The 23743-nt window shown below is 50.2% G+C and overlaps 5 protein-coding genes across 5 annotated transcripts; 3 read left to right on the top strand and 2 right to left on the bottom strand.

The window, feature by feature from the left end:
• Nucleotides 1-283: 283 nt before the first annotated feature.
• On the bottom strand, nt 284-4839 carry PFICI_14328 (uncharacterized protein; the record flags this gene model as incomplete). Its single annotated transcript, XM_007842909.1, has 2 exons — nt 284-313; nt 367-4839. The coding sequence occupies 2 exons, from the start codon at nt 4837-4839 to the stop codon at nt 284-286; spliced, it is 4503 nt and encodes a 1500-aa protein (XP_007841100.1).
• Nucleotides 4840-9722: 4883 nt separating this feature from the next.
• On the top strand, nt 9723-10258 carry PFICI_14327 (uncharacterized protein; the record flags this gene model as incomplete). Its single annotated transcript, XM_007842908.1, has 2 exons — nt 9723-9898; nt 9988-10258. 2 exons carry the CDS (start codon nt 9723-9725, stop codon nt 10256-10258), a joined length of 447 nt encoding a protein of 148 aa, XP_007841099.1.
• A 631-nt stretch (nt 10259-10889) lies between these two features.
• PFICI_14326 (uncharacterized protein) lies at nt 10890-13326 on the bottom strand (the record flags this gene model as incomplete). The annotated part of the gene is made up of 2 exons (XM_007842907.1): nt 10890-12882; nt 12938-13326. The coding sequence occupies 2 exons, from the start codon at nt 13324-13326 to the stop codon at nt 10890-10892; spliced, it is 2382 nt and encodes a 793-aa protein (XP_007841098.1).
• Nucleotides 13327-17082: 3756 nt separating this feature from the next.
• PFICI_14325 (uncharacterized protein) lies at nt 17083-17843 on the top strand (the record flags this gene model as incomplete). Its single annotated transcript, XM_007842906.1, has 2 exons — nt 17083-17575; nt 17650-17843. The coding sequence occupies 2 exons, from the start codon at nt 17083-17085 to the stop codon at nt 17841-17843; spliced, it is 687 nt and encodes a 228-aa protein (XP_007841097.1).
• A 3141-nt stretch (nt 17844-20984) lies between these two features.
• Nucleotides 20985-23537, top strand: PFICI_14324 (uncharacterized protein; the record flags this gene model as incomplete). Its single annotated transcript, XM_007842905.1, has 1 exon — nt 20985-23537. The coding sequence occupies one exon, from the start codon at nt 20985-20987 to the stop codon at nt 23535-23537; it is 2553 nt and encodes an 850-aa protein (XP_007841096.1).
• Between the last annotated feature and the right edge of the window lie 206 nt (nt 23538-23743).

Below are 23743 nucleotides of genomic sequence, written 5' to 3'. Positions count from 1 at the left end.
TAGGGTGGGGCCAATGGATTTCATGAATCTCGTGTATACAGGTGTACGCCACAAATTATAATGACCAGTGTGTCTTGTTTGGTTAACTTTCTGTATTATGATATGTAGGACTTTTGGTATCTGCAAAGCGCCTGTCCTTTCTATGTTATGTCTATCTTCTCTTAGAACGCTGATTGGCCGTCAAAATTCAAAATGGTCAAGTCTAAAAAGGCGGTTTCTCTCCAATTGAAGAAATTGCCGCGTAAAAAATGATGACGGGATTAAGTAGATCTGGATTCCGAGATCATCTACGGTTGAAGTTGAGGAAACGGCTCTGCAATGATGGTTAGCTTGAGTTCGACCGTTTTGTATGACGGTATTACTTACTCCGAGAAGGATCAGAATGATGTTCGATCCTACGAATGCCAGGAAAATTCCCAGGTCTCTCCAGCGGTTGTTGTAGTTGAAGCCGAGGGGTTCGTAGAACTGGTTACCAAGCTTGTAGGCGCAGTACTCACAAGCACTAGTGGCGTTGTCGCGGATATAACCGATACCACCAGCAGAGAAGAAAGCATCCATGTATTCACCACATGTCTGGCCATCAGGGGCAGTGAAGGCATTATACTCGCTTTCGGCACAGGTAACAGGAAGCTCATAGAGAGCCGTCGTAACCATACCACCAATGAGACGTGTAAAGGGGTCAAGTTGGTACAACCAGACACGCCATCCCTCGGGCATTTGCGGTGCGGGAATGGTAACACCACAGAAGAGAGCAAACGTGATGATGACGAATGGATCGAACTGACTCGAGATGAAAGCCGAGGGTGTCATGGTTGCGAGAAGCTGGCCCAGAGTAACCGAGAAAAGCTCCGTGATGAGAATCATGAAAAACTGGTAGCCGGCACGCGTACTTTCGGTCTGGAATCCTGGAAGGTAGTACAGTGGGATGAAGAACAGAACCGCGCACAGGATAGAGTAGGGCATCTCGCCCAGAATCATTGAGACTGCAAAAGTAAAGGTGCTGTACATCTTGGATGACTGTTCACGGAAGAAGATGGCACGTTTCATGTGAAACAGAACTTCGACCTGTGTGATGACCAGGGCAGGCAAGACGGTGACTTGGAACATGACGAAAACCTTGTACTGCAAGGACGATCGAGAATCGTCGAGCTTGAGGTAAGCAAGACCAGTAATCAGGGCGATGACAAAGTGGTTAAAGACACGAGTGAATCCATAATTGGGGGTGCGCCAGAAGGACAAGTTCGTTCTGTGGATGACGACCTTGAGCTGGTGCGAGAGGCTTGAGGCAAACTCTCGCTGCAGAGCTGGATCGACATCGACCTGGCCGGCACGAGACTCCTTGAGCTGCGAAATGGTATCCTTGACGTTTGCAAGCTCGGGACTGTCACGCCAGATGTCCGCCCAGTCCTTGTCACCGATACGCGGAGCACTTCCAGCACCAACAGCGTCGAGCATAAACTCGGCAACATTGTCTGTCTCGCCAGCAACGGCACCATGGCGCTTCAGATAGTCTCGGAGGACGACAGCATCCTTACCGATGTCTCCAAAGTAGACGGTCTGGCCACCGCGTTGCAGAAGCAAAAGTCGATCAAAGTTCTCAAACAGGGCAGCGTTGGGCTGGTGAATGGTGCAGAGGATGGCCTGTCCTGCAGAAGCAAGCTTCTTGAGGAAACGGACAATGTTGAAAGCACTCTGTGAGTCAAGACCAGACGTAGGTTCATCCAAGAATAAGAGGAGTTGGGGCTTGGCAGCCAATTCGACACCAATAGTCACTCGCTTTCGCTGTTCGACAGTGAGACCGGCTTCGGGGAATCCGATAATCGCATCAGCAATGTGCTCCATCTCAAGCAGAGAGATGATCTCTTCCACGTATGCGTACTTTTCCTCCTGAGGTGTTTCCATGGGCTGTCGAAGATCGGCAGAGAAGCGGAGTGCTTCGCGCACAGTCTGTGTAGGATCATGCATATCAAGCTGTTCGGCATACGAGGTGGATCGCTGAAACTCCTTGCCAGGCTTCGCACCGTCGACCAAAATGTCACCATGAATGACACCAATGTTCTTGCGTCCTGCCAATACATCCAAGAGAGTAGTCTTGCCAGCGCCTGAGGAACCCATCAAAGCAGTCAGTTCACCGGGCTTGACGTAACCAAAGACGTTATCTAGAAGGCGGCGCGTGCCACCGGGAACGGGTACATCATAGTTGAGGTTCTCCCAAGTCAAGACGCTCTTCGAATCGATGGACAGCGCGGATTCGTCTTCAGCTGTTCTAGACTTCTGACGTTGAAGCCTCTTGTTGGCAAGCGCTTCATTGAGCTTCTTTCTCTCCTGGTCCGGCTTCGAGAAGACCTTGAATGTGTTGCCACCTTCGCCAAAAGTCATGTATTCGCCTAGCACCACATTCATGATGAGGAAGAATACAATGAGAGCCATAATGATACCAAAGTTTCTCCAGAGGTCAGACGGGAGGTAGGAGAAGCCTTGGGTGATGTACGCAGCACCGCTAATCTGCTTGGTACCGGGGACTGACCCGGCAAGGGTGCAGACTTGATGGTTGATATCGCCGTACCCGGGGCCGGAAGGTATCAAAGAGTCGGATGTACACTCGAGCTCGCTGGATTTGAATTCATTGGCCATGAGACTAGCAAAAGCCAGACCAAGTGCGTTGACGTAGTAAATCCATCTCAACCAGACCTGTTCGGACTGGTATTGAATCAAGTAGCCAGACGTAATGATGAACAATGTGATGATGACAACAGCAGACTTGATAGCATAGTCAAAGTCGGGACTGAGACAACCAATGATACGGAAGAACAGTGTCATTGCAATGTTTCCAACCATGATGAGCAAGTAGAATGTGAAGAATGCCCCCGCAGTTCGATTCAGGTTGGACATGAAGTAGACTATTATACTGAAGACCAAGACTCGCGCTGCTGTAAATGCCGTATCAACAAAGATTTGGGCAATCCACAGGGCAGATGGTGTGTGAAAGGTGTAGGCTTTGTGCTTGTTTACAATCGAGCGACCTGTCATGACACCAGCCAGCTCGGAGAAAGCTTCAAAGGCGTTGAAGAGGAGCGCAACAAACAGAAGACCACCCTTATTGAAGGCACTGGCAGAGGTTTGTTGAAGATTGAGGTAAAGAGTGCCGAGAACGACTGCAATGAGGACACTGCGGAACCATGCGAGGATGAGTGCAAGGCGATCCTGTAGCTTGAGAGCAGACTGGCGCTTCATCAAGGCCCAAACCTGCTGGTGGAAACCGACGTTGTAAACGGAGCGCTTGGCACCGCTTCGCTTGCTCTCACGTACAGCGGCCCTAAAGTCTTCGTGCTTGGCAGTTTCTTCATCGAGTCGCGCCTTGTACTGGGTCATCTCAGTGTTGAGCCTCTCAGTGAAGGTGGATTTCTTGAAAGCCTCTTGGAGGGTCTCGGGACTGTGCGGGGCGTTTTCAGGCGAGTATCCATCTGCATATTCACGTTCGAACTCGTCGGTACAACCAGTCAGGTAGTCAGGGGTCGTTTGACGGGGCTTGCGCGCAAAGCCGAGGCTCTCAAAATAGCCTCTCGCCTCTGCTGTAGGTCCAAAGTACACCTGCTTACCCGAGTCAATGACCAGAACCTTGTCAAACTGTCGGTAGATGTTCTCGGAGGCCTGGTAGAGAGAGACAAAGGTAGCGGTCTGGTACAGGTTGGTCTGTACGCGGAGAGACTTGATGAAGTCGAGCGCCGTACTGGCGTCGAGACCTCTCGTACTGTTGTCCCACGACAGGATACAAGCATTGGTGATCATCATCTCTGCAATGGATACACGCTTTCTCTCTCCTCCAGACACACCTCTGACCAGGGCGTTGCCCACGACTGTGTGTCTTGTGTGCTCAATGTTGAACATCTTCAAAAGCATGGTAATCACGTCCTCCTTGAATTTAGACTTGGTCGTACCAGCAGGCAATTTCTTTGGGGTCTTGACATCCAGTGCGAAACCCAGGGTCTGCTCAACCGTAAGCGTAGCATGGTGAATATCATCTTCCTGGTTGTATACTGCTTCGCCTCGATAGTGGTCGAATTCCTTGGCGGTGAAGGGACCATACAAGACATCACCTTCAATACCAGTGTAGCCGGTTCGCTGGTTCGCAATGGTTTTGAGAAAAGTTGTGCACCCGGAGCCGGGCTGGCCCAAGACCAAAATCATCTCGCCGGGGTTGATAACACCACGGAAGTTGTCCAAAATGGTAACCTCGTTCATCTTGGGACCCATGCCGAGGAGACGCTTGAGGGGATGCCAGTAATCGAAGAAGCTGACAAAAGCATCTGGGAAGGTCTGTACAAAGTTCTCCATGCCGCCCATGCCCTTTACCGTCAAGCCATCCCAGTAGACACCAATGTGCTTGGGCTTGATTCCGGCTTCTTGCTCAGCAGCCAGGCCACCACGCAAGGCGGATTCCAGATCGAAAATCTCCTCGGTGGAAATGGAAGAAGGCGAATCTGCGACTGCAGATGTGCCTTTCTCGACATCTTCAACAGCATGGCTGCCTTGGCTCTGTCTGCGACTGGTTCTGGACCTTCCAGAGATTTGGCGTTGCAATTCTGCAAAATCGGCCTGGGCCTGTGACACGGATACTCCAGTGTGGGGATTCGAGGTTCCCTTGGGGTTGTTCTGTCGAGCCTGTTCGATTCCCTCTTCTATGTCCGTGGAACTAGCACTAGAGCGCGATGAAGAGGAGGATGAGGCCGTGCGAACTTGCTGGGCCTCATTGGATGTCGCGGGCGTGGACTCGGACGCGGCATTGGTGTTGTCTGTGACACCCGCCAAGTATTCCTTTTCTGCGTCTCCTTCCGCCATGGTGTTCGGTGATTGGTCGTTGCACACGTGTATATCGTCCTCTTTTTTTTTTTCGTGTATATGCGGTGAGATTATATACTAACGCCACAGGATTATCGAGCCTGCAAGAGCGTTTGAGCGGCACAGTCGAACAAGTGGGAGGAGGGCGGGGAGCCTTTTCGAACTCGCCCTCAGCGACTTCAAACTGTCGCTCACTGCACGAAAGAATAAAGGACACAAAAAAGAGTCCTCCTGAACGGTCCGACCAGTCCCTGGATTCAAACAAGGTGAGTTTGAAAAGAGCCCTTGACGGTCGGTCCAAGAGAAGTGTAATAGAAGAAGGGAAAGAAGAGATGGAAGCAGATAAGCTTAGGGCCCTGCGTCAACACATGTACTCGATTGAATGTGGACCGCAAACGGACTTTGTCACAGGCTTTTAGGGCGTTGGCGCGAAAAGTTGCAGGGTAGCTTCTTGCGTATTACCAATCAATAGAATATTTCGTCGATTTTTTTTTCTCTCCCTCCCGTCTGTTTCCCCTCCCCCTGCAGCTATGTCGACATGGAAGACCGACTAGAAAGGCAGAAAAAAAAAGTAAACAGGGGCGACTAGCTGTCGGAACCCCACCATGAATCTACAGGTACCTGGTAACGGCAATGTTCTAGGGAGTAACGGCCCCCCTGCTAGTGTCTGGGCGGGCACCACGGCGATGACCCAGCGGCCGTCTGCAGGCTTTGCGCCCACTACGTCCGCTACGTTCAAGTGGACGACAGCCTGCAGTCCACCCCCACCACTCCTAGTGTACAAAGTTTATCAGCGTCCACGAGTACTGCGGAATCATTGCAGCTCAGAGTCACGCCGGGACAGAGTGAGATAGGTGCCGGAACGCCTAGCCGAGAGCCAGTTTCAGGAAAATCGTATACCAAAAAGCGGGCCGAGTTTATTTATTCTATTGCTGCGAGATCATACTGATTCATAATGATTGAGTTGAGACCTGTTGTGTATGACCGAGAAACACGACAGCAATCGCCTGCTTGACTGCTCCCCCAAACAGGGAGGCGTTGCCAGTCCCTCACAGATATGTTCTATACGGGAGGCCACGGGTGCTGGTGACGGGACGTGGGTGCCGTGATGGCGCTCTCGACCGGGGTTGGTGCCAAGGGTGGAACATTTCTAATGATTTCGGATCGAGCCCGTAAGTACACAGTATTACTCTGTATGTTTCTGGCATATGCATGTAGTAGTATTTACGAGAAACTTGCCAATTGGCTAGTCTTCTCAAGGTCTTACACTGCGATCAGATAAGTTTCTTTGAGATTCGCTCGGATTTCCATTCCACAAACGACTCGACGCTCCACCACTGGCCATTGCTGTCGCCATCAAGTTGTGTTACACCGGCCGCTGCATAAACACCCAAAGCTATACTCGACATAATCAATCCCGATGTGTCACCAAGGCAGGCTGCCGTGGCTCAAACATCGAGTATATTCTTCGTGGAGAGGGGCAACAAACCAGCCCATATATCGTTTGACCGCCACAACGGCACGAGTTTGAACACGTTGAAGGTCAACCGTAACTATTAAATGATCACAGACATGCAGCTAGCCTATCCTAGCCGCCCTTTCGGTCCCGCCTATGGATAATGTCAGGTAGAGGCCAGAAGATTCGGAGTATCGCCGGAAACAATGACAAGCGACGGCTTTAGCTGGAAAGGGGAAGGGAGCACCCTTTGGCACTAGACTTGAGAGCCAAGAGGTAAGTGGGCGTCGCCTTGCGTGGGCGGCATAAGAGCCGTGGGGCATTTCTATTTGGGTGTGGGCTCGCTGCTCTATCTTCAACATTTCTCATTTCAAAGCACGGAGGAATGTCTGCGAAAAAGGCGAAACGAGCCACTGGGAGCCTTGCCTGGTCTGCACCTTGACGGGGCACCCGGTGGATGCTCATCTTTCAGATTGGTAACCCGCCTCCTATCTGTTGCCCCACGATGCGTAGAACGCGACGCAACGCAACCTTCAATTCGTTCACGTATCCATCCAACTCCTTGGGAAGAACTACGGGGCCTTGCCCCGTTTGTGCCTGGCCTGGCGGGCTGAGCCATTGGCTTTCCCATGTTTCGAGAAAAGTACCGAAGAAGACCCCCTCCCTTACTGACTGACCACCATCATCCACCTACACGGTAGAACAGACGTCGAGACAGCATATGTGCTGGCAAGTATGCCGCGCTTGCCCTCTCTCTACCTGCACGGAATATCCGCCGGAAGCCCAGTTTACTTGCACGGTCACTTTATTGACTGCTGCTACCTCAGGTATGCGGTGTAGGCTCAAATGCCAATCACGTGAATGTCGATCATTCTGATGCCAGAAGCAGAACCAATCTGAGCCCGGCAATCGCCAGCTCTGCTTGACTGGTCTCTCTGCCGGACATGATAGCGTATCGTAGTCGATGTGAATGACAGCAAGATTCACAAACGGTAGCTCCGATGCGCCTGAGTAGCCGGGAGGGATGATAGCCTACGGTGCAAGCTATGCCGGCGACGCTGACCACCACACAAGCTGTCACCAAAGACCGTGTGACGCTGTCTATTACGTACCTATAGCCCAGCAGCACATGCAACGTCCCAGGCTCGGCGCTCGGCCAAGGATCCAATTGGTCGTCATTTGATACTCAGTTTTGCTATGCATTACTAAAGTCGCACTTGATCAATAAGCACTTGTCCAACAATTGCACCGTATTCTCTTGGGCGGGGGGAGAGAATTTAGAAATCATTGCAAGCAAACCACCAAAACAATGTAGATCTGTGCAACCATGCAAATAGAAAAAAAGCTTGTCAACGGAGTCCTGAGCGACCCGAGACACCGAGGAACCCAATGTCCTTATTTATGACCCACTGTGATTCCCAAAGTTACATCCCTAGGCGCGTTCGGCGAGTCAGCCTTTGAGGCCTGTCCTCTGTGCCTGTGTCAGGTAACAGGTTTCGCCTCTCCAACGCCCAAGGAATGCTAATAAACCGAACCCACTGAAACCCCAGACTTGGTTCAAAACTTATCACGAAAAAATTAAATACACGGAGATAGTTTCCGGGCCACGTATCTCCGTCTTGGCAGCCCTGAAGGGACTGAACCGGCCGAATTTGGGTCCTCTGCAAGGAGGTGGCCTGCCTGAATTGTACGCAGGCAAGCCACCTGTGTCCGAAAAGAAAAGAGCTGGAGCAAAAAACGAAGTACTCTGCGTCTCCCACCTCGGCCAGAGACGCGGGTTGCAATCATAATCTTGGAAATAATACATTGCAATTGGTTCCCAAGATACAGTTGGCACTTGGAGTGCGCGATTAGGTCTTCAGCTATAATCCGACGTCACCACACACACACCACCGATAACCGTGTATGCCTCGGTTCAACTGTGATGTTTCTAATCAGAGACTCGTTACTCTCGATCTGCAAACTGCAAGGGACAATGGTGTGCCTTTCTCAAGAACATTGCAACGGATCCTACACAAAACATCATTCTTGTCGATCCACAAATAACTTTGGCATCTTTGTTTAAGCAATGTCTAATCTTCACAGACCGTAGAATCACAATCACGACCACAGTAGGGGGACTGCTTAGCCAACATGGTGCCTTTGTCGGTGGCAATGTCATGATCGTGCTCCTAAGATAGACGAGTAGCATCAATCTCGAAATTCGACTGACAAAGTTGACGTGTGCTGTAGTTTATAAGCAGCTCAGTTGCAGTGCTTCAGATGAACGAATGCCACAGCTTTCGAAACTAATATTAACCTTGCTCATAGTTACTCTTAATCTCCTACATGGAATTGCCCGTCGCAGAGTCGGCAAAGGTCCTCTCTAGGTGGTCGTCATCAAACATCTCGCTCGGCTTTTCTGCTGTGCACCATCTTCAGCCAGGCTATTATGGGTTGGATTAAACCTCGAATCAAAGGTAGGGCATCTCTCAAGTCCTCCAAGATCAGGCACGTGCAACGAGATGCAATTTCTATTTTGGAGGATACAATGACGTGCTGGAGGATATGCCTTTGCTCTGGAGAATGGGCTTCACAGCGTTGAATGACTGTCACAAATAGTCGCACTCACTTGAAGAGAAGAGGTATATGCTAACGGAGAACACGATGTGGCTCATGTGAGCATCAAAAGTTCGTTGCAGTATGGTGAATTCGGGGGACTGATAATACTCATTCTGCACCTCTATGCCCATTGTTATCCTCTTGCATCAAAGATAGGGTGTTAACAAGATGTCATCTCCCGAGTGGAAGGTACAAAATAGTCTTCCCAAAATTAGGTGACTATGCCAAACAAAAGAGGCAATCGCGAAAGCTGTCGTCGTCGTCGTCCTGAAATTTATGTGATTGCTAATCGAACAATCAGCATGGTCTTCGTCAGGTACAAGACCACCACCTCTGACTAAAGGCAAGAGCTCTGATCAATCATTTTGTCCGTTTGCGAGGAATAATAGATTGTTTCAGCTCATCCCCCAAAAATTCAATTTCGTTTTCATCAACCACAGCTTTCGAGAACATCGGACGTTGCAGCCACCCCAAGTATCCCTCAACCATCAGACCAAGCAACCAATAATTTCTCTACTTCCCAAACATTTCCAAAATACCCAACAAGCCAGAGCTGTCAGCATTGAAAAAGCTGCTTCTCACTCACACTCCTCAGAGACTCTTGCCCAGGTAAGTAGTTGACACGATTGTCTAAAGAGACTCTTGCGTGTTTCGGGGCCATCTTTGCCCTCATAACTATTACACTCACACCACCGGACCTCTAATACCCTGAGACTTTCCCGGCAATCGCGTCAACTTCTTTGCCAAACTAAACAAGCTGACAGGCACGGTTTGCAGAAACAAACATTGAACCACAACCGCCAAATTCGTCTTGCAATCACACACAATGGCCGACACAGCTGCAGACAAGGGCAAGGAGGGCAAGGGCTGGACTCCCGAGGAAGAGCTCGACCTCGTTCTCGCCGCCATGTATCAGAGCAACAGATTCGCCGCCGTCCCCTGGGATGCTGTCGCTGAGCAGCTCCAGAAGAAGTTTCCCACCAAGACCAAGGAGGGATGTCGGTAAGTCACGACATGAGCTTAACTTGCATTTTTTCTTCCCATCTTCAACGCTTGCAAAAAAGTGTCATCTAACCACCACGGAATCACAGTCAGAAGTTTGCCAAACTCAAGAACGTCTACATCACAAAGTTCGAGGTCGATCCCAATGAGACTGGCGGAGTCGCCAAAGGCAAGGCTACTCCCAAGACGCCCCGCAAGTGCAACGCTGCTTCTGGCGACGCCAACGAGGCTGGTGAGGCCAACGGTACTCCTTCGGCCAAGAAGCCCCGTTCCAACAAGAAGGCTGCTGCCGCTGCTGCCGCCGCCGCCAAGCAGGCCGAGGAGGAGAATGCCACCATTGAGGAGGAGGGCGAGGTTTAAGGATTTGAGGGTTATTTCCTCTTGAGCTAGAGATGCGAGCTCGAGGCAACGATACTCATGATCATGGACTGGTCTATGCCTACTTGATGCAACGATGCACAGTAGATGAGAGATTATGCCTTTACCCACTGGGATACTGAACACGCCAACAATTCAAGCTAGTACACGTCTCTTGCGATGTGCTGTAGTAAACCCTCAGTAGTGGCTGTTTATTGAAAACCACTGGTAGTCCCACTTGTTCCTGTTTCTTCGGATTGAAACTGTATCGTGATTTCCTATTCCCTGTGACTTCGAGCTTTGCCCTTCAATTTTCGATTGTGCCTGACGCTGAGTGTCCTGCCTGCTGGCAGGGCTCAGCTTGCCTCGCCTCTCTTTGACGTGCCCAAACATAAAGATGGACTGACTTGAAACACATTTTGCTGCACCATTTCGCGTTATGAAGTATGGAAGCAGATTAGGTACAGCATGTCATGACTACGAAACTTTAGGTGATATTTTACCTTGTTCTCAGTGCGTCGGAGACTTGAGCAATATTTATATATCGAGGAATTTTCCGCGCCAAAACTACTGTAATTAAAATTATCGTCGAAAAGTACTATACTAGGAGGCTTGTCTGACAAAAGAAGGTAGGTTATATCTGGGTTGTGACCGAAGCGCGAATATCGCCAAAGCTAAACCCAAGATCCAGCTGAAGGTCTCCCTGTGGCACACGCCACTCCTGTTCTTCGACACTCCAAAAGCTGATATCTCTCCTCATCAGACTAAAGGTAACTGGAATAGACTGACCAGCTTCGAGTTTGACTTTTTCAAAGCCGCGCAGAACTGAACGTGGGGTGCCACTAGGCGCACCGCCATCTTGTCTCGTCGGCAGGGACACATACAGCTGCGGCACGGCGGCCCCAGCCACACTACCAGTGTTGCTGATTGTGGTGGTGATGTTGAGAACGCCTCCCCACAGCTCAGAGTTACCGCCGGGCGTCGAAGTTGTCGCAGGGGTTGGAAGTGCCGAGAGGTTTTGTGCGATCCAACTGACTTGAGCATCCGAGGAAATGTCAAAAGTGGTATAACTCAATCCATGCCCAAAGCTGTACAATGGTGTGATATTATGAGCATCAAAGTGCCTATAGTCAATGAAAAGGCCTTCGGTAAAATCCTCCTGCCACGCGTCCGAGTTGAGCGCGTCCGGCCCAGTAATGTTGACAATTGGAAAGTCGTAGTCTGACTCGTTCTTGGGAATGGTGTAGGGCAGGTGACCAGAAGGATTGACGTCTCCCCAGAGAACATCCACGATGGAGTTGCCGGCTTGTTCTCCAGGGTAATGAGCAGCTACAATCGCAGCAACCTTGTCGTCCCACGGCAGAGTATTGACTCCAGAGGAATGCGTCACGACCACGGTTCTATTAGAACACAAGGCTGCCACGTTTTCGACGGCCAGAGTAGAGTTCCAATCATTCTCCAGGGAAAGGCGGTCCCAACCTTCGGTTGAAAAAGTCTTGAGAAACACGAGACAAACATCAGGCAAAGGAAAGATGCTGGTCAAATTGTTACCTGCGAGAAGGTCGTTGTTGGTGATATACTGCGTGCGGAAGCCGTCGCGATAGCCTCGTTCTCGAATCGCGCGCAACGGCGATACCAAATCGCTCGTACGACCGGCGCCGGAGCCTCCACCAACGGCCAGTGTCCCGTATTTAGCTCCAAGCGGCCGTGACGGATCTGTGATTGGGCCCAGAAAATAAAGACCGTCTGACGTGTCTGGGGCATCGTTGCCAAACACCACGATATTGGTGACGTTTCTGATGGGGAGAATCGATTGTTCATTCTTTAGTAATACAGTGCCTGCCGCCGCAATCTCCCTGACCAACGCTCCATGATCGGCTCGAACGTCTCTGGCGACTGGAATGGCGGGGTTAAGTTGGGCCAAACCGTAGGAAACATAATACAGCCAAGCATTTGACGGATCAACGCTCGGAAAGTCTTGATCCTGGCCGAGCAAGTAGTACGGCGTCATGATTCGCAGAACCATGTCGTCAAGACGCGCCTCGGACACGCTTCCATTGTTGACGGCGGTGGTGAGATTGGTGCCAAACCATGATGGAATTTCATGAAAGGGGATTGCGCTAAGGTTCAAGGTCTGAGCCTCACCTTGGCTCAATGGACCAGGCATGGTCATGTCGAGGCCCCCATTCACAGAGTCAACTCCCGAGTGCGTCGCAAACCAGTCGGACATGACGTAGCCCTGGAAACCCAATTCGCCTTTGAGAATCTCGTTCAAGGTGCGGTCGTGCGCGCAGGCATAAGTCTGATTCAGACGGTTGTAACTGCACATGACGGACGCAGTGCCAGCCTTGACCGAGTTGGCAAAAGGCCAGAGGTACAGCTCATGAAGGGTGCGATCGTCGATATTGGCCGAGATGGCAGCTGTTTCGATTCCATTCGTGATGACACTAGATCGCTCTGTTTCTTGCTCATTGCCAATGTAGTGCTTGGCACATGCTTGAACACCAGCATCCTGATGCCCGCGAATGGTCTCTTCCATGGCGATGCCAGAGAGATAGGGGTCAACGGCGAACCCTTCCCAGTTGCGGCCGCCAAGTGGGTGCCGCCCAAGAGGACCAGCAACCGGTCTGGTATCGTGTCAGTGAATTATCATCGGCAATGGAAGTCGCGCTCTGAACTAACCCTAGAATGACATGAGAGCCCTTTTCGCGGAATTCCTCCCCCATGGCAAGACCACGAGCATACATGAGATCTCTATCCCATGTCGCGCCCGTGGTCACACCTGCTGGGAACAAGGTGGCAAGATCCGCGACACGTATGCCAGCAGGACCGTCGTGGAGGCACATTCCGCTAAAGTTCAAACGTGGAATGGGGGCAATGTTGCCATCACAAGGACCTAGAATCCACCCTGTAGCCAGAAAGGCTTTCTCGGTCAGGGTTAGGCGAGCAGAGAACTCGCTAGCCAACTGCTGAGCTTCACTCCATGATCTGCTTATGCCGGTATTGTTCGGAGATATGGCCAGAGCACCAAGTAGTGGCCACACAGCCAGCAAAAGTATGTGTGAAAGCATGTTTGGCATCGAGCCTCCACGCAAAGAGCAATAATTTGATCCTTTGATGATACGAATGAGGCGGCTGCGACATTTGTTTTCATGCCCAAGTCATCATCAGAGGCGCAAGGTACGGACAGGTATATATCATCAAGCCCAAGTGAATGACGTGAAGCTGAATCGAACTCTGGTCAAGATGGCCGTGGAAATTTCGGGTAATCTAGAGACGAGCCTCGATGCGGGGATTGTTTCCTTGTGACCTTCCAGTTACGATCGGTACAAGTTTTCCGCATCACGTCCATCTCCATGATGTTCAAGACACACAACGGGCAACTTGTGCCGCCGAATTTTCGGGTTCTTACTTGGGGTTTTCGGGTTGTGGGAGATGGATGCAGCCAACGGTAATGTATGAAATTGTGATTTCACGTTATCCTGCGGCTATTCCCTTGCCAATTGTGCATGCAAAATGCGGGGATTTAGTCCATGTTCATGACATTGAACCAAGATCTTTCCCTATAATGGCAGCGCTATAGTCAATAAACAAGAGCAAAACGCGGGGACGGCAACTGTGATAGGCTCGCCTGTGGGGGGACCCCAGACCCACGAGCTCGGAAAGGAACATCGGATTTTTCGCATGCACACAGCATCGTCATTATCCCAAGAAGTAATTTTAAGCCTCCTGATATGTATACACAGAGCTATACAGTCGTACGAAGCTGCACGTGGCGTCTCTACCGTACAATTTTGATGGTCCGAGGATTCGTCGGATGTAGGTGTATGATGAATCATCTAGTTGAAGCAGGGGTCTGCAATGCCAAATTGAACGCATCACATAAGTTTAATTGCAGAAGTGGTTGGGTTGTGTAAGTCTCTGCGTAGGAAGCCTTATACAGGGCGCACACCCTAGTGTCATACATGGACGGATCCCAATAAGTGGAAATCAAAGACAGTGGTGGTTGCTTGTATTCACCGTATGCAATCAATGTCTAGATATAAGATGCCAACGTAGCGCCTAATGGAACTCCATACAATTCAAATACCCAAATCTTGCTATTTGAAGGTGCAGTCAACGCCAGACTTTCGTATTTGTTTCGATAGCCAAAGATGATTAGTCCGCTAGTCTATGTTCTTCACGAGACGACAAGGACCGTTTCTGCTTGCTATTGAGCGAGAAGCAGATATTCCGAGTTTAATATGTCTTCTCCATCATATCGTTTCTGGTGGTTTGAACTCATGCTGACAAAAATGACACGATCATGACATCTGTTCAAGTTCAGGTGACCACCTGTGGCCCCTTGAACAAATAGTCAAGTTGTGACCTTCTGCCCAATTTACCGACATATTCATGGGACAACCAGGTGATGGGCGGGATGACAAGCGTATTTCACGTCTCTGTGACAAGCCGCAAGTTTGCCAAACTTGACCCAGGGCCTCCGTTCGACTACAGTCCGACCGGCTCCTGTGGATAGGAGCGAACCAAGTTACCGATTGCCGCTTGACGTCCTGGTCAAGTACTACGCAATGTTCCCAACAAGAAACAAACGACTTCATCCGGGTGTCGCTGGTGCTGCGGCTTAGATAGAAGCCGCAGTCAACGACGAGCCCAGAGCGCGCGCCAATTGGCGTGGACATTTTGGCTGCGCGCGGACGCCCTGCGACTTCATCACGTTACAGTCACACTGCGGCGGAGATCTACTATCCTTCCAAGCAAGACGTTGAACGTTTGACCGCAAATATGACAACGCACGATTCCTTCGACAAATGATTGCCGCGAATTCTGCGACTCAATTTGCCTGGAACATCGGTAAATCACCAAGCTTTATCCATCAAAATGATCAATTTCCTGACATTCACCATATTTATTCGTCACGCCAAAGATGTTCTATTCGGCACAGCATATATTGTACAGGCTAGTTGGGGCATTAAAGTGATGCCTTGAAGATGTTGTGATCTATGAGAAGCTGCCATAGCTTTCTTTTTCCGTTGTGGTCGGTTTTTCTCAACGTCAAGGAGGCGCAGATTGAAGTTCATGGTGATGGGCGAAGCATTGGCCACGTGCTGAAGTTTAATATCCGACTCTGCCACTTCTATTGCTCCGAATTGAATGCGACCAGCCAGACCTTGATGAGGCTTGGTGATTCAACATCGGTCACCTACTCACGAACCAACCATATGCTGAAGATGCTATGCACCTTCTACATCTGTCCATTGGAACTTATTTCGAGCCCTTGGCACTCTGATTTGTGTATCCCGAGACTACCAAAATGATGGTCCAAGACTATTTGCCTTTGACGCCCCAAGATTTGGTGCATTGGAACAACACCCTTGGTATTTCATTTCCCTCTTAAACATTCATGGGCCGAAACTCGACTGATTCTGATAGAATCCATCGCAGATGGCCGCTTCATCACTGCAGCCCTGTAATCAACGACATCGCTGCTCTTTCTACCGTCATTGGCACCTGGGTGAATCCCAGTTATCCGAGATGCGTAAGCTTAAATGAAAGAAGGATGATGATATGGAACATGGATTACCGCCCAGACTATAATACCTGTTCAACCCCCGCCACATCCTCGCACTCCGTTCAGTCACGACAAACACTTTTCAGAAGCCCGCCACTAGAATCGGGTTCGCAATCGCATTGCTGCTACCAACAAAAGGGAGGCGATGCTGGACAACGCGCGACCTGTTCTCCCAGGTCTCAGCAAGACATGTCCCTGTTTGACCAGATGCTCCATCGAGTATGAGATGACGGGGTTTGATTTCTTGGCGCCATTATGTGGTGTTTTGCGGACAACTGGGCATGTGGCATGGACTCGGGCCTATTACAGGTCAATCGGCCTACTTGAAAGTTTATTTGAGACGAGAAGCTTTGTTGAGTCGAGGCGCGCCAAGTTATAAGTGAAAAGATTGAGCTTTTTTGCGAGCCTCCATTTTCCCTTCAATCGGGACGATGATGCAGTCAAAGGAGCAGTGCACAGGGAATAGGCATTGAGCCGAAGTGCAGATCGCAATGTGACTAAACTCCGACTCGAGTGGTACTATAGCTTCCCGAGGTCGCGTTCCTCGCATTCTTCGCATAAAGAGGCCCGTGTTGGTGTCTGTTTCTAGCGACAGCCTATCAGAGGCAGTTCCGAGCTGAAGAATTAGCAACCTATGAGATCCATTTGCGAGGGGCATATGCACTTTATACAATTCCCGAGCATTTCCCATGCCCATCCCTGTTAGGCTACAAGAAAGCAACACAGCCAAGTCAAAATAATCAATGTCAGTACGACGGATCCCAGGGAAATCGCCTCTATAACTGCCTAATAGGTGCACCATGATTCGCCGATGCATCCGTCTTGGTTCCAAGCCTCCCTGCATCGCCCCTGGGAGATCTGCTCTAATTGCGGGGTGCTAAGCAACAAAGCCAGCGAGTAGGAGAAGAGAAGTTAGTAAAGCTCGGTTTCGAATAGTAGTCTATAAGACTTTTGTACTCTATTCTCCTATAAGCTGCGTCAGTATTTAGAGGCAGAAGTAACCCCATTGTGCTTCTCTTGTGTTATTCCAGAGTCCAGATCAGTCTCTACAGTACAACCCATTGCAATACAAACATTTCAACATGCGTTTTCAATTAATTCTTGTGGGCTTGCCTCTCGCCTTGGCCAGCGTGCCAGACACGGTTCATGACTGGCACCCACCAGTTGATGGCGACTGTATGAATCCCTTTCTCCGCCCTACTGAACGTTAGCTAACTGATTCTCCCTACCATAAGTTCGCGGTCCTTGTCCCATGATGAACACATTGGCCAACCATGGCTTCCTCCCCCGAGACGGCCGCAACATCACCAAGGACAATGCCATCTCGGCCCTGGGCAACGGACTCAACTTTGACGCGACCCTCGCCGGCATCATGTGGGATCAGGCCATCATTGCCAACCCTACCCCCAACTCGACCTTTTTCACGCTCGACCACCTGAACCGCCACAATGTGCTCGAGCACGACGCCTCCATTTCGCGCACCGATGCCTACTTTGGCAACAACCACGTCTTTAACCAGACCGTCTTTGACACGTCGTGCAAGTACTGGACCACGGAAATCTTGAGTGCCCAGCAGCTGGCAAACTCGAAGCTTTTCCGCCAGATTGAGAGCCGCTCGACCAATCCAGAATACACTTTTACCACTCACACGGAGCCATTCAGTCTCGGCGAGATGGCCGCACCGCTCATTGTCTTTGGAGACCTGGAGACGGCGCTCGCCAACCGTACCCTTGTGACATATTTCTTCGGTATGATCTCCTCTTATATCATTTCAGTACAGAACGAATGAACAAGACGCTAATCAAGAGACACCTTTTTGCAGAGAATGAAAGACTCCCCTCCGAGCTTGGCTGGAGCAAAAAGGTTGACGCCATCACCCTTGAAGAGATCACCAGAATGTCCGACATTGTGGCAAACGCTACAAGCTTGTTTACCGAGGCCGCCGTAACCACTTCCGAGAAGCGCCGCAATATTCATGGTGGTGCCAGTCTTCGTGTGCTGCGCAACTTGATCTAGGGGCCATTCCTGCGGTACCGATGCTGGGGTTATGATAGCATTCCAAGAGAGGGGAGTTGGTGGTCTTGGTTGTCGATCACTTCCTGTAAATAAATTATTGTTCTTTCCAAATATGCTGGTTGGTGGATTGTAGCATAAGGAAATGAGAGTTTATGTTGCTTGCATAACCCTGCACTCTAATACTTAACCATGTTCATTATGTGACACTTGTCGATTTCGGCGCAAGCTTTCACGGTTTGATAGAGACCTGACCAGCAGATTTGATTGAATGATGTTAGGTGTGCTTGCATGCAACTGTAAGGGCAATGCGGATCCGAAGTCGACTCTGGTACGAGGATGCAAGCCAGTTTGTAGTTATTCACAATGGAGTAAAAATGCAGTATACAATAACAGGTGTCTTGGTTATTATGCGTCATGTATTTTCAATTTAAAAGAATTCGTTTCGGTCATGAGGCGAGTTGAATGAATGGAGGCATTGAGATTAAAGAGGAAAGCAGATAAATGAAGATAATTGGCCCAGTCAATAACCAGACTACCAAGGAAACCTGAGCTGTCTGGGGGTTCTCCCCAGTCTGAGCCTCGGTGGCCGAGTTGGTAACAACTTTGAGTGTGCGGCCAGGAAAATAGTGAACCACTTTTCCGGGGTCTGATGTTCGATTCTTCGAATTGTCAGATCTGCCTTTTGTGGGAAGAAGTTTTTTTTATCTCTTTTTCTAATTTTATTTTTCTCGTTCTCCTATTTCTCCCTTTTTCTTCCCTCCCCTGGTTCATCTCTGCTCTGTAATTTCCATCCCTCCTCTTCTCACAAAATCCACAATCACTGGTATAAAATCAGAATCGGTTGCCCGACTCTTGAATCAAGACATTAATTCACGGGAGAGCTCTTTGCTAAGGTGTTTGACAATTTATTCACTGTCAGCATTGCCAAGTCTGGGAATGTGGACAGTCCGCCCACTGCTTGCACAGTCACACTTGAATATTCTCAAACAAGCTGCCCACGATGCACCTGTGGTAAGCTGTTGTGAATCATAACCTTGGTTATTTTACAGCTCCAAGTCGTAGAAATCTTGTGTTTGATATGTAGTTATCGCTGTGCCAGTAAGTAGTTCAGGTTCAATAAATCTAATGACTGCAAAGTTTTTTCAGGCCATCCAGAAACGTTGAGTCTGCATTACCCGTTTGCAAAAAGGAAGAACTCAAGGCACAAAGGTACTCTGAAAATAATCTACCTTTGTGGCTAAAAGCCTACAAACGGGCGGAGAAAATTCCGATCTTCGGTTTGCAGGGACGATTGCAACTGATTTTTGTGTAAACACCCTTACATGTTGGAGAATATGCTATTTTTCTTACCTTTGGTTGTACCTACGATGTACGTCAAGCTGGGAGAAGGCACAAGCAATGACTGAGAGCAATATTGAATAAAGACCGAGCATTTAAAGACTTCTGGCACATAAGTTTGATTTCCTATTCAAGAAGCTTGCCATTGTGTCAGTTATGGTTATCATATTGGTCACCACTTTTGTTGTTCTTTCCGTCCCATGTCAAGCTTATAAGCAAAAAGAGCTAAGTAGTTCGGACGAAAGGGATATTGCAGCATATCCCTTATGATTATATAGTTTAATCCTAATGTCCACAAAAGTTATGAGTTGCCTTTTCGTCTATGTCGTCTGATGCTGCTTATAAATAACTGTGCAAATTTTAATGCGACGGAATCATTGTTCAATGGCATGACAATGCAACTTCTCATGAGCAGATCCAGAATTGCACTAATAATATGTTTCCTTCGGAATATCAAACTCTGTATCGAAGCTGTAACTTTGTTGGTGGCACAGTAGGCTGGCCAGAATGGCTGATGGTAACGTGATAGCCAGCAAGGGCTCACTGGCAGAGTGTTCGATATATTGGTAAGAGGCAACGGAACCAATTATCACATTATCTGGGTTTCAAAACGGTCTCTGTCGACAGATCTAGTCACGTTGATTAATATTCACTCACAACAGGTGGTGAAAATCAGAACAATAGAGCACGTTCACGGTGTGCCGAAAATATGCTGTGGATGTATCATCAATTGTCTGTCCATGCCCGTGATGGAGTAATGGACGATTGCTCTGCAAAGTTTGGATGAGCCTGAGGCAGTTTCATGTCTGCGGACTGGACCAATAGCAAGAGTCACACAGTGATGAGCTTTGCTTAGCAAACGCCTTGGGTTACTATTCCTAGGCCAGTCAGTACTCGTGCTGGGAAGTTCACCTTTCATCACAACCGCCATGAAGGTCGGCGAAATCCTTATTTGCTTTTCAAAGCTTTCTTTGACCAACATATTATCTCTTCCATTATTTGTGTAGCCCCTATGAGCGCTCCGGGTAACTCGCGTCGCCGTCCGTGCTGCTGAAAACAACAAAATCACTACGAGCGCCTACAGCCACCTCAACCACATCACCATCTCCTACCACCACCATTCACCAACATCAACATTATATTGTCAATCTACGTGTCGACGGCGACGTGTTGGCATTATCTGCAGGATTATTTTATCATCGTCATTAAGCACCTTCTCGCTTTGCGTACCCGCCTCGTTTAGCTGAGCCCATGGCCACTTGCCCGTACCCGCGCGTGGAGACATCGTGAGATCCGGCCACTCATGCGCCACGAAGCTCCGGAATAGCTTCAGTCAGGTCACATCCTCGCGCTCAGTGCACTTGCCAGCTGCAGACAAATCGTGGGGCAGCTTCAAATCTTTTCACCTTGCAGGCCACTGTCCCAACTTTGCAACTCTTTCCAACCATCACCATCACACCTCACCTTCTCTTCCCCATCACCATCGAACAGCGCGACTTGGCCATTTTGCCAGACATTACGACTGCATCATACGACAGTAAGTATCAATGTTTTCATCTCTTGTTTATTTTTTACAACTTCAGATCGAGAGAGCTGACTTGGTCAAGACGCGTTTGCTCGCTCGCCGCCGCGCCGCCGCCGCCGCAACCACCACCACTTTCTCCCCCCGGGCAACGCCATCGTCGTCGTCGGTCTGTTCGCTCGCATTGTAAGTACCTGTTTTTCTTCTCATCTGAATTTTTCTCGAACATTTTTCTCGAAAAATTCTAACGATAATTTTCCTCGCGCAGAATATTCCGCGCCATGTCCTCGGGCAAGGCTGTCGCCGGCCCGAGTTCGCCGACTCCCTTGGGCAAGGAGTCCCGTCGTCAAGACGCCACCTACGAGCGTCTTGACGACGAGGTCGAGCCCACCACGGCGGGTAGCTACGACAGCTACACGACGTGGAGCGGCCCGACGGCGGCTCAGCTTGCCAAGCGCAAGCGACACGAGCAGCAGGTCGAGCAGCGCGAGATCAACCGCGCAATGCTCCCTGAGCTGTACGCTGGCGCCCCCAAGACGCCAGCCGATCCAGAGGCTCACGCCGCCGAGGCAAGAGCCGCTCTGGGAATTCCTACTTTGGCCGAGTATACTGCCCAGGCTGATGCCAAGGCTCTCGAACAGCGACTGGCTTCGTCTGACACGGCAGCAACACTCAATGGCAACAAGGCTGTGCCCGAGAAGAAGCGTGGCGGTCTTATCTCTAGCCTTTCTCGCGACTTCAGTGGCACCATTGGCTCCATGTTCAGTCATACTGAGCCTGAGCGCCGTGCTATTGGAAAGCCGTTTGGTTTCCGTCGAGACGACGGTGCAGGTCCTGGTCTTTCTGGTTTCTTTGAGGAACACCGCGACTCGATTGAGGCTTATTCCCAGGCTAATGCTGCGGCTGCCAACATCAACATTTCTGCCCCGGACAGCACAGTTGAGCAGAACAACGCCAACGACACCGATGAGCATAATAGTTCCCGTGGACTTGTGGCTCCCCGTCCTCCCACACGTCGAGGCAACCGCACTTCCTTGCAAGTCACTATTCCAAATGCCATATCTCCGATTGGTGAAGCGCACATTCCCAAGAAGCCTGTCCGAAACGACAGTGAGGAGGTTATTGAGTCCTTTGGTACTACAACTGTCATCTATGCCACTCCTCCCGACACTGGAGACTTTGCCAACCGTAACCGCAACTTTGGCTGGCCAGGCTCTGGTGGAAATCGTCGCAACGGTGGTGGAAACTCGGGACTGGTGAACCTTCTTCAGAATCTCAGCCCTGCAACAATCACCATCTTGTTCTGGATCTTGGCAATTCTCGCGCAGGCTGCTTACACCATTGTTATTGTTTGCGTCTCGATCCTGGCCTACAATTCTGAAAGTGAGCAACAGTATGATGAGGGCGCGCTTCGCGGCCTCGTTGCTTCCCTCATTGGCATTCTGGTTTTCGGTCCGCTATTCGCCGTTTGCTATGCCCGTCGCATCTCCAACCGCACCATCAAGAAGCACAGCAACCTTCGCATCGAGACCATGGTCTTTCGTGGTAGACCGGATCAGTTTTTGTACTGGCTCTTTGTTGCCTTGGCCGAGTTGAGCTACACTTCAACCACTGCCGCAGTCACCATCATCACTGTTGCCTCGCATGATGGCCAAGACGCTTCTAACGGCACAATAATCTGGCTCATGCTCTCGGTCTTTGCCTTTGCCCTATTCGGCTTTCCGTTTGCCATGATGCACGCTCGTCGTACGAGTACCCGCATCGTTCGTGGCCATCGCTCTCAGCAGCGACACGACGATTCGATCGAGCTTCAGCCCGTTGGCACTCGCAACTTTTCGCGCCCGACGAATGACCCCATGCAACTGGCACATGAACTTGAGGCTGCTGTAGGAAGAGACAATGAGAACCTGCCTACGCCAGCGACTCTTCCTTCTATTTACAGTCAGAGTGTCTTGGTCACTCGCAGCCAAAACCCCAACGTGCGTACTCCTGTTGCTGTCTACAATGATTTCTCCCATGATCTTGACCGCACCATTGCCCAGAATGAGGATGTCGACCCCAGTGGCATTAGTATCGCCATTTCCGACTCTCTCGTTGGTCATTGCGATGAGTCCTCGCCCACCCCAAGCATCTCATCCGGACTTACCTATCACAGTGGCCGCTCTGATCTGCAGAAGATTGACAGCCCCTTGGAGCAAGTCACTCCTACCCCGAAGAGTTCTTCGACACCTGGATCCGCACCCCAGCTCGATTCCGACTACGGATCAGTTCTGTCGGCAGAGCAAATGTCCATCATTTCGATTCCCACAGCTGCAACCAAGGTGCATATCCCCCATTCTTCGGCCGTGGCCGACTTGTCGTCCTCATCTGACGATCGCTCCATGGTGTCCTCCCCGCTGCGAACCCCTCACACCAAGGCAAGCGCCTCGCCCCAGATTGTTTCCTCGTCGCCCTTTGACTTTCAGGGCGCCACGTCGAGCGTTTCCGCACACCACGCCGCCGAGTTCTCCATCCCCCGTGGTGGTGGTATGAAGCGCAGCATTTCCCAAGCTTCGCTGGGCCGCCGCGACGAAGCTCTGGGCTCTCATCCCATTCCCGACCACTGGCGCCAGATTGATTATGATGCCGGCAAGATTCACAGCACCCAGAGAAGAATGAGCAATGAGTACATGTCTGGCGACCCCGGCCCCTCATCTGGTCCCTTTTCATCTGCTACTCCTCACCAGCGAGATACAAACTATGGCTTTTATGCCATGACACCCATTGAGGAGCGCAGCGAGTCCGGCACTGCCCGTTCGTCTATGCGCACCGCAAGCTACCGCATCTCCCGCTAATAATCCTATCCTCGCATGATGGAGGGCTCTCTCCTAGGTTGCAACAAGGTCGCTAAACTAGAGAAAACAATCACTTCTTCTCCTCGGTTCTGCTTCCCTGCTTTTGAGCAACGGGGCGGGAGAGTTTGGAGGAAACACTCTGAACATTTCATCATTCCAGCGTTTGTCTTTTGGGGCGATTCTATTCATGGACTTGAGAGATCCAT

The sequence above is a fragment of the Pestalotiopsis fici genome (assembly GCF_000516985.1).
Source record: "Pestalotiopsis fici W106-1 unplaced genomic scaffold PFICI_Scf_12, whole genome shotgun sequence".
NCBI classification, from domain to species: domain Eukaryota; kingdom Fungi; phylum Ascomycota; class Sordariomycetes; order Amphisphaeriales; family Sporocadaceae; genus Pestalotiopsis; species Pestalotiopsis fici.
The sequence above is the reverse complement of the archived record's forward strand: the minus strand, read 5'-3'. Positions and strand labels throughout refer to the sequence as shown.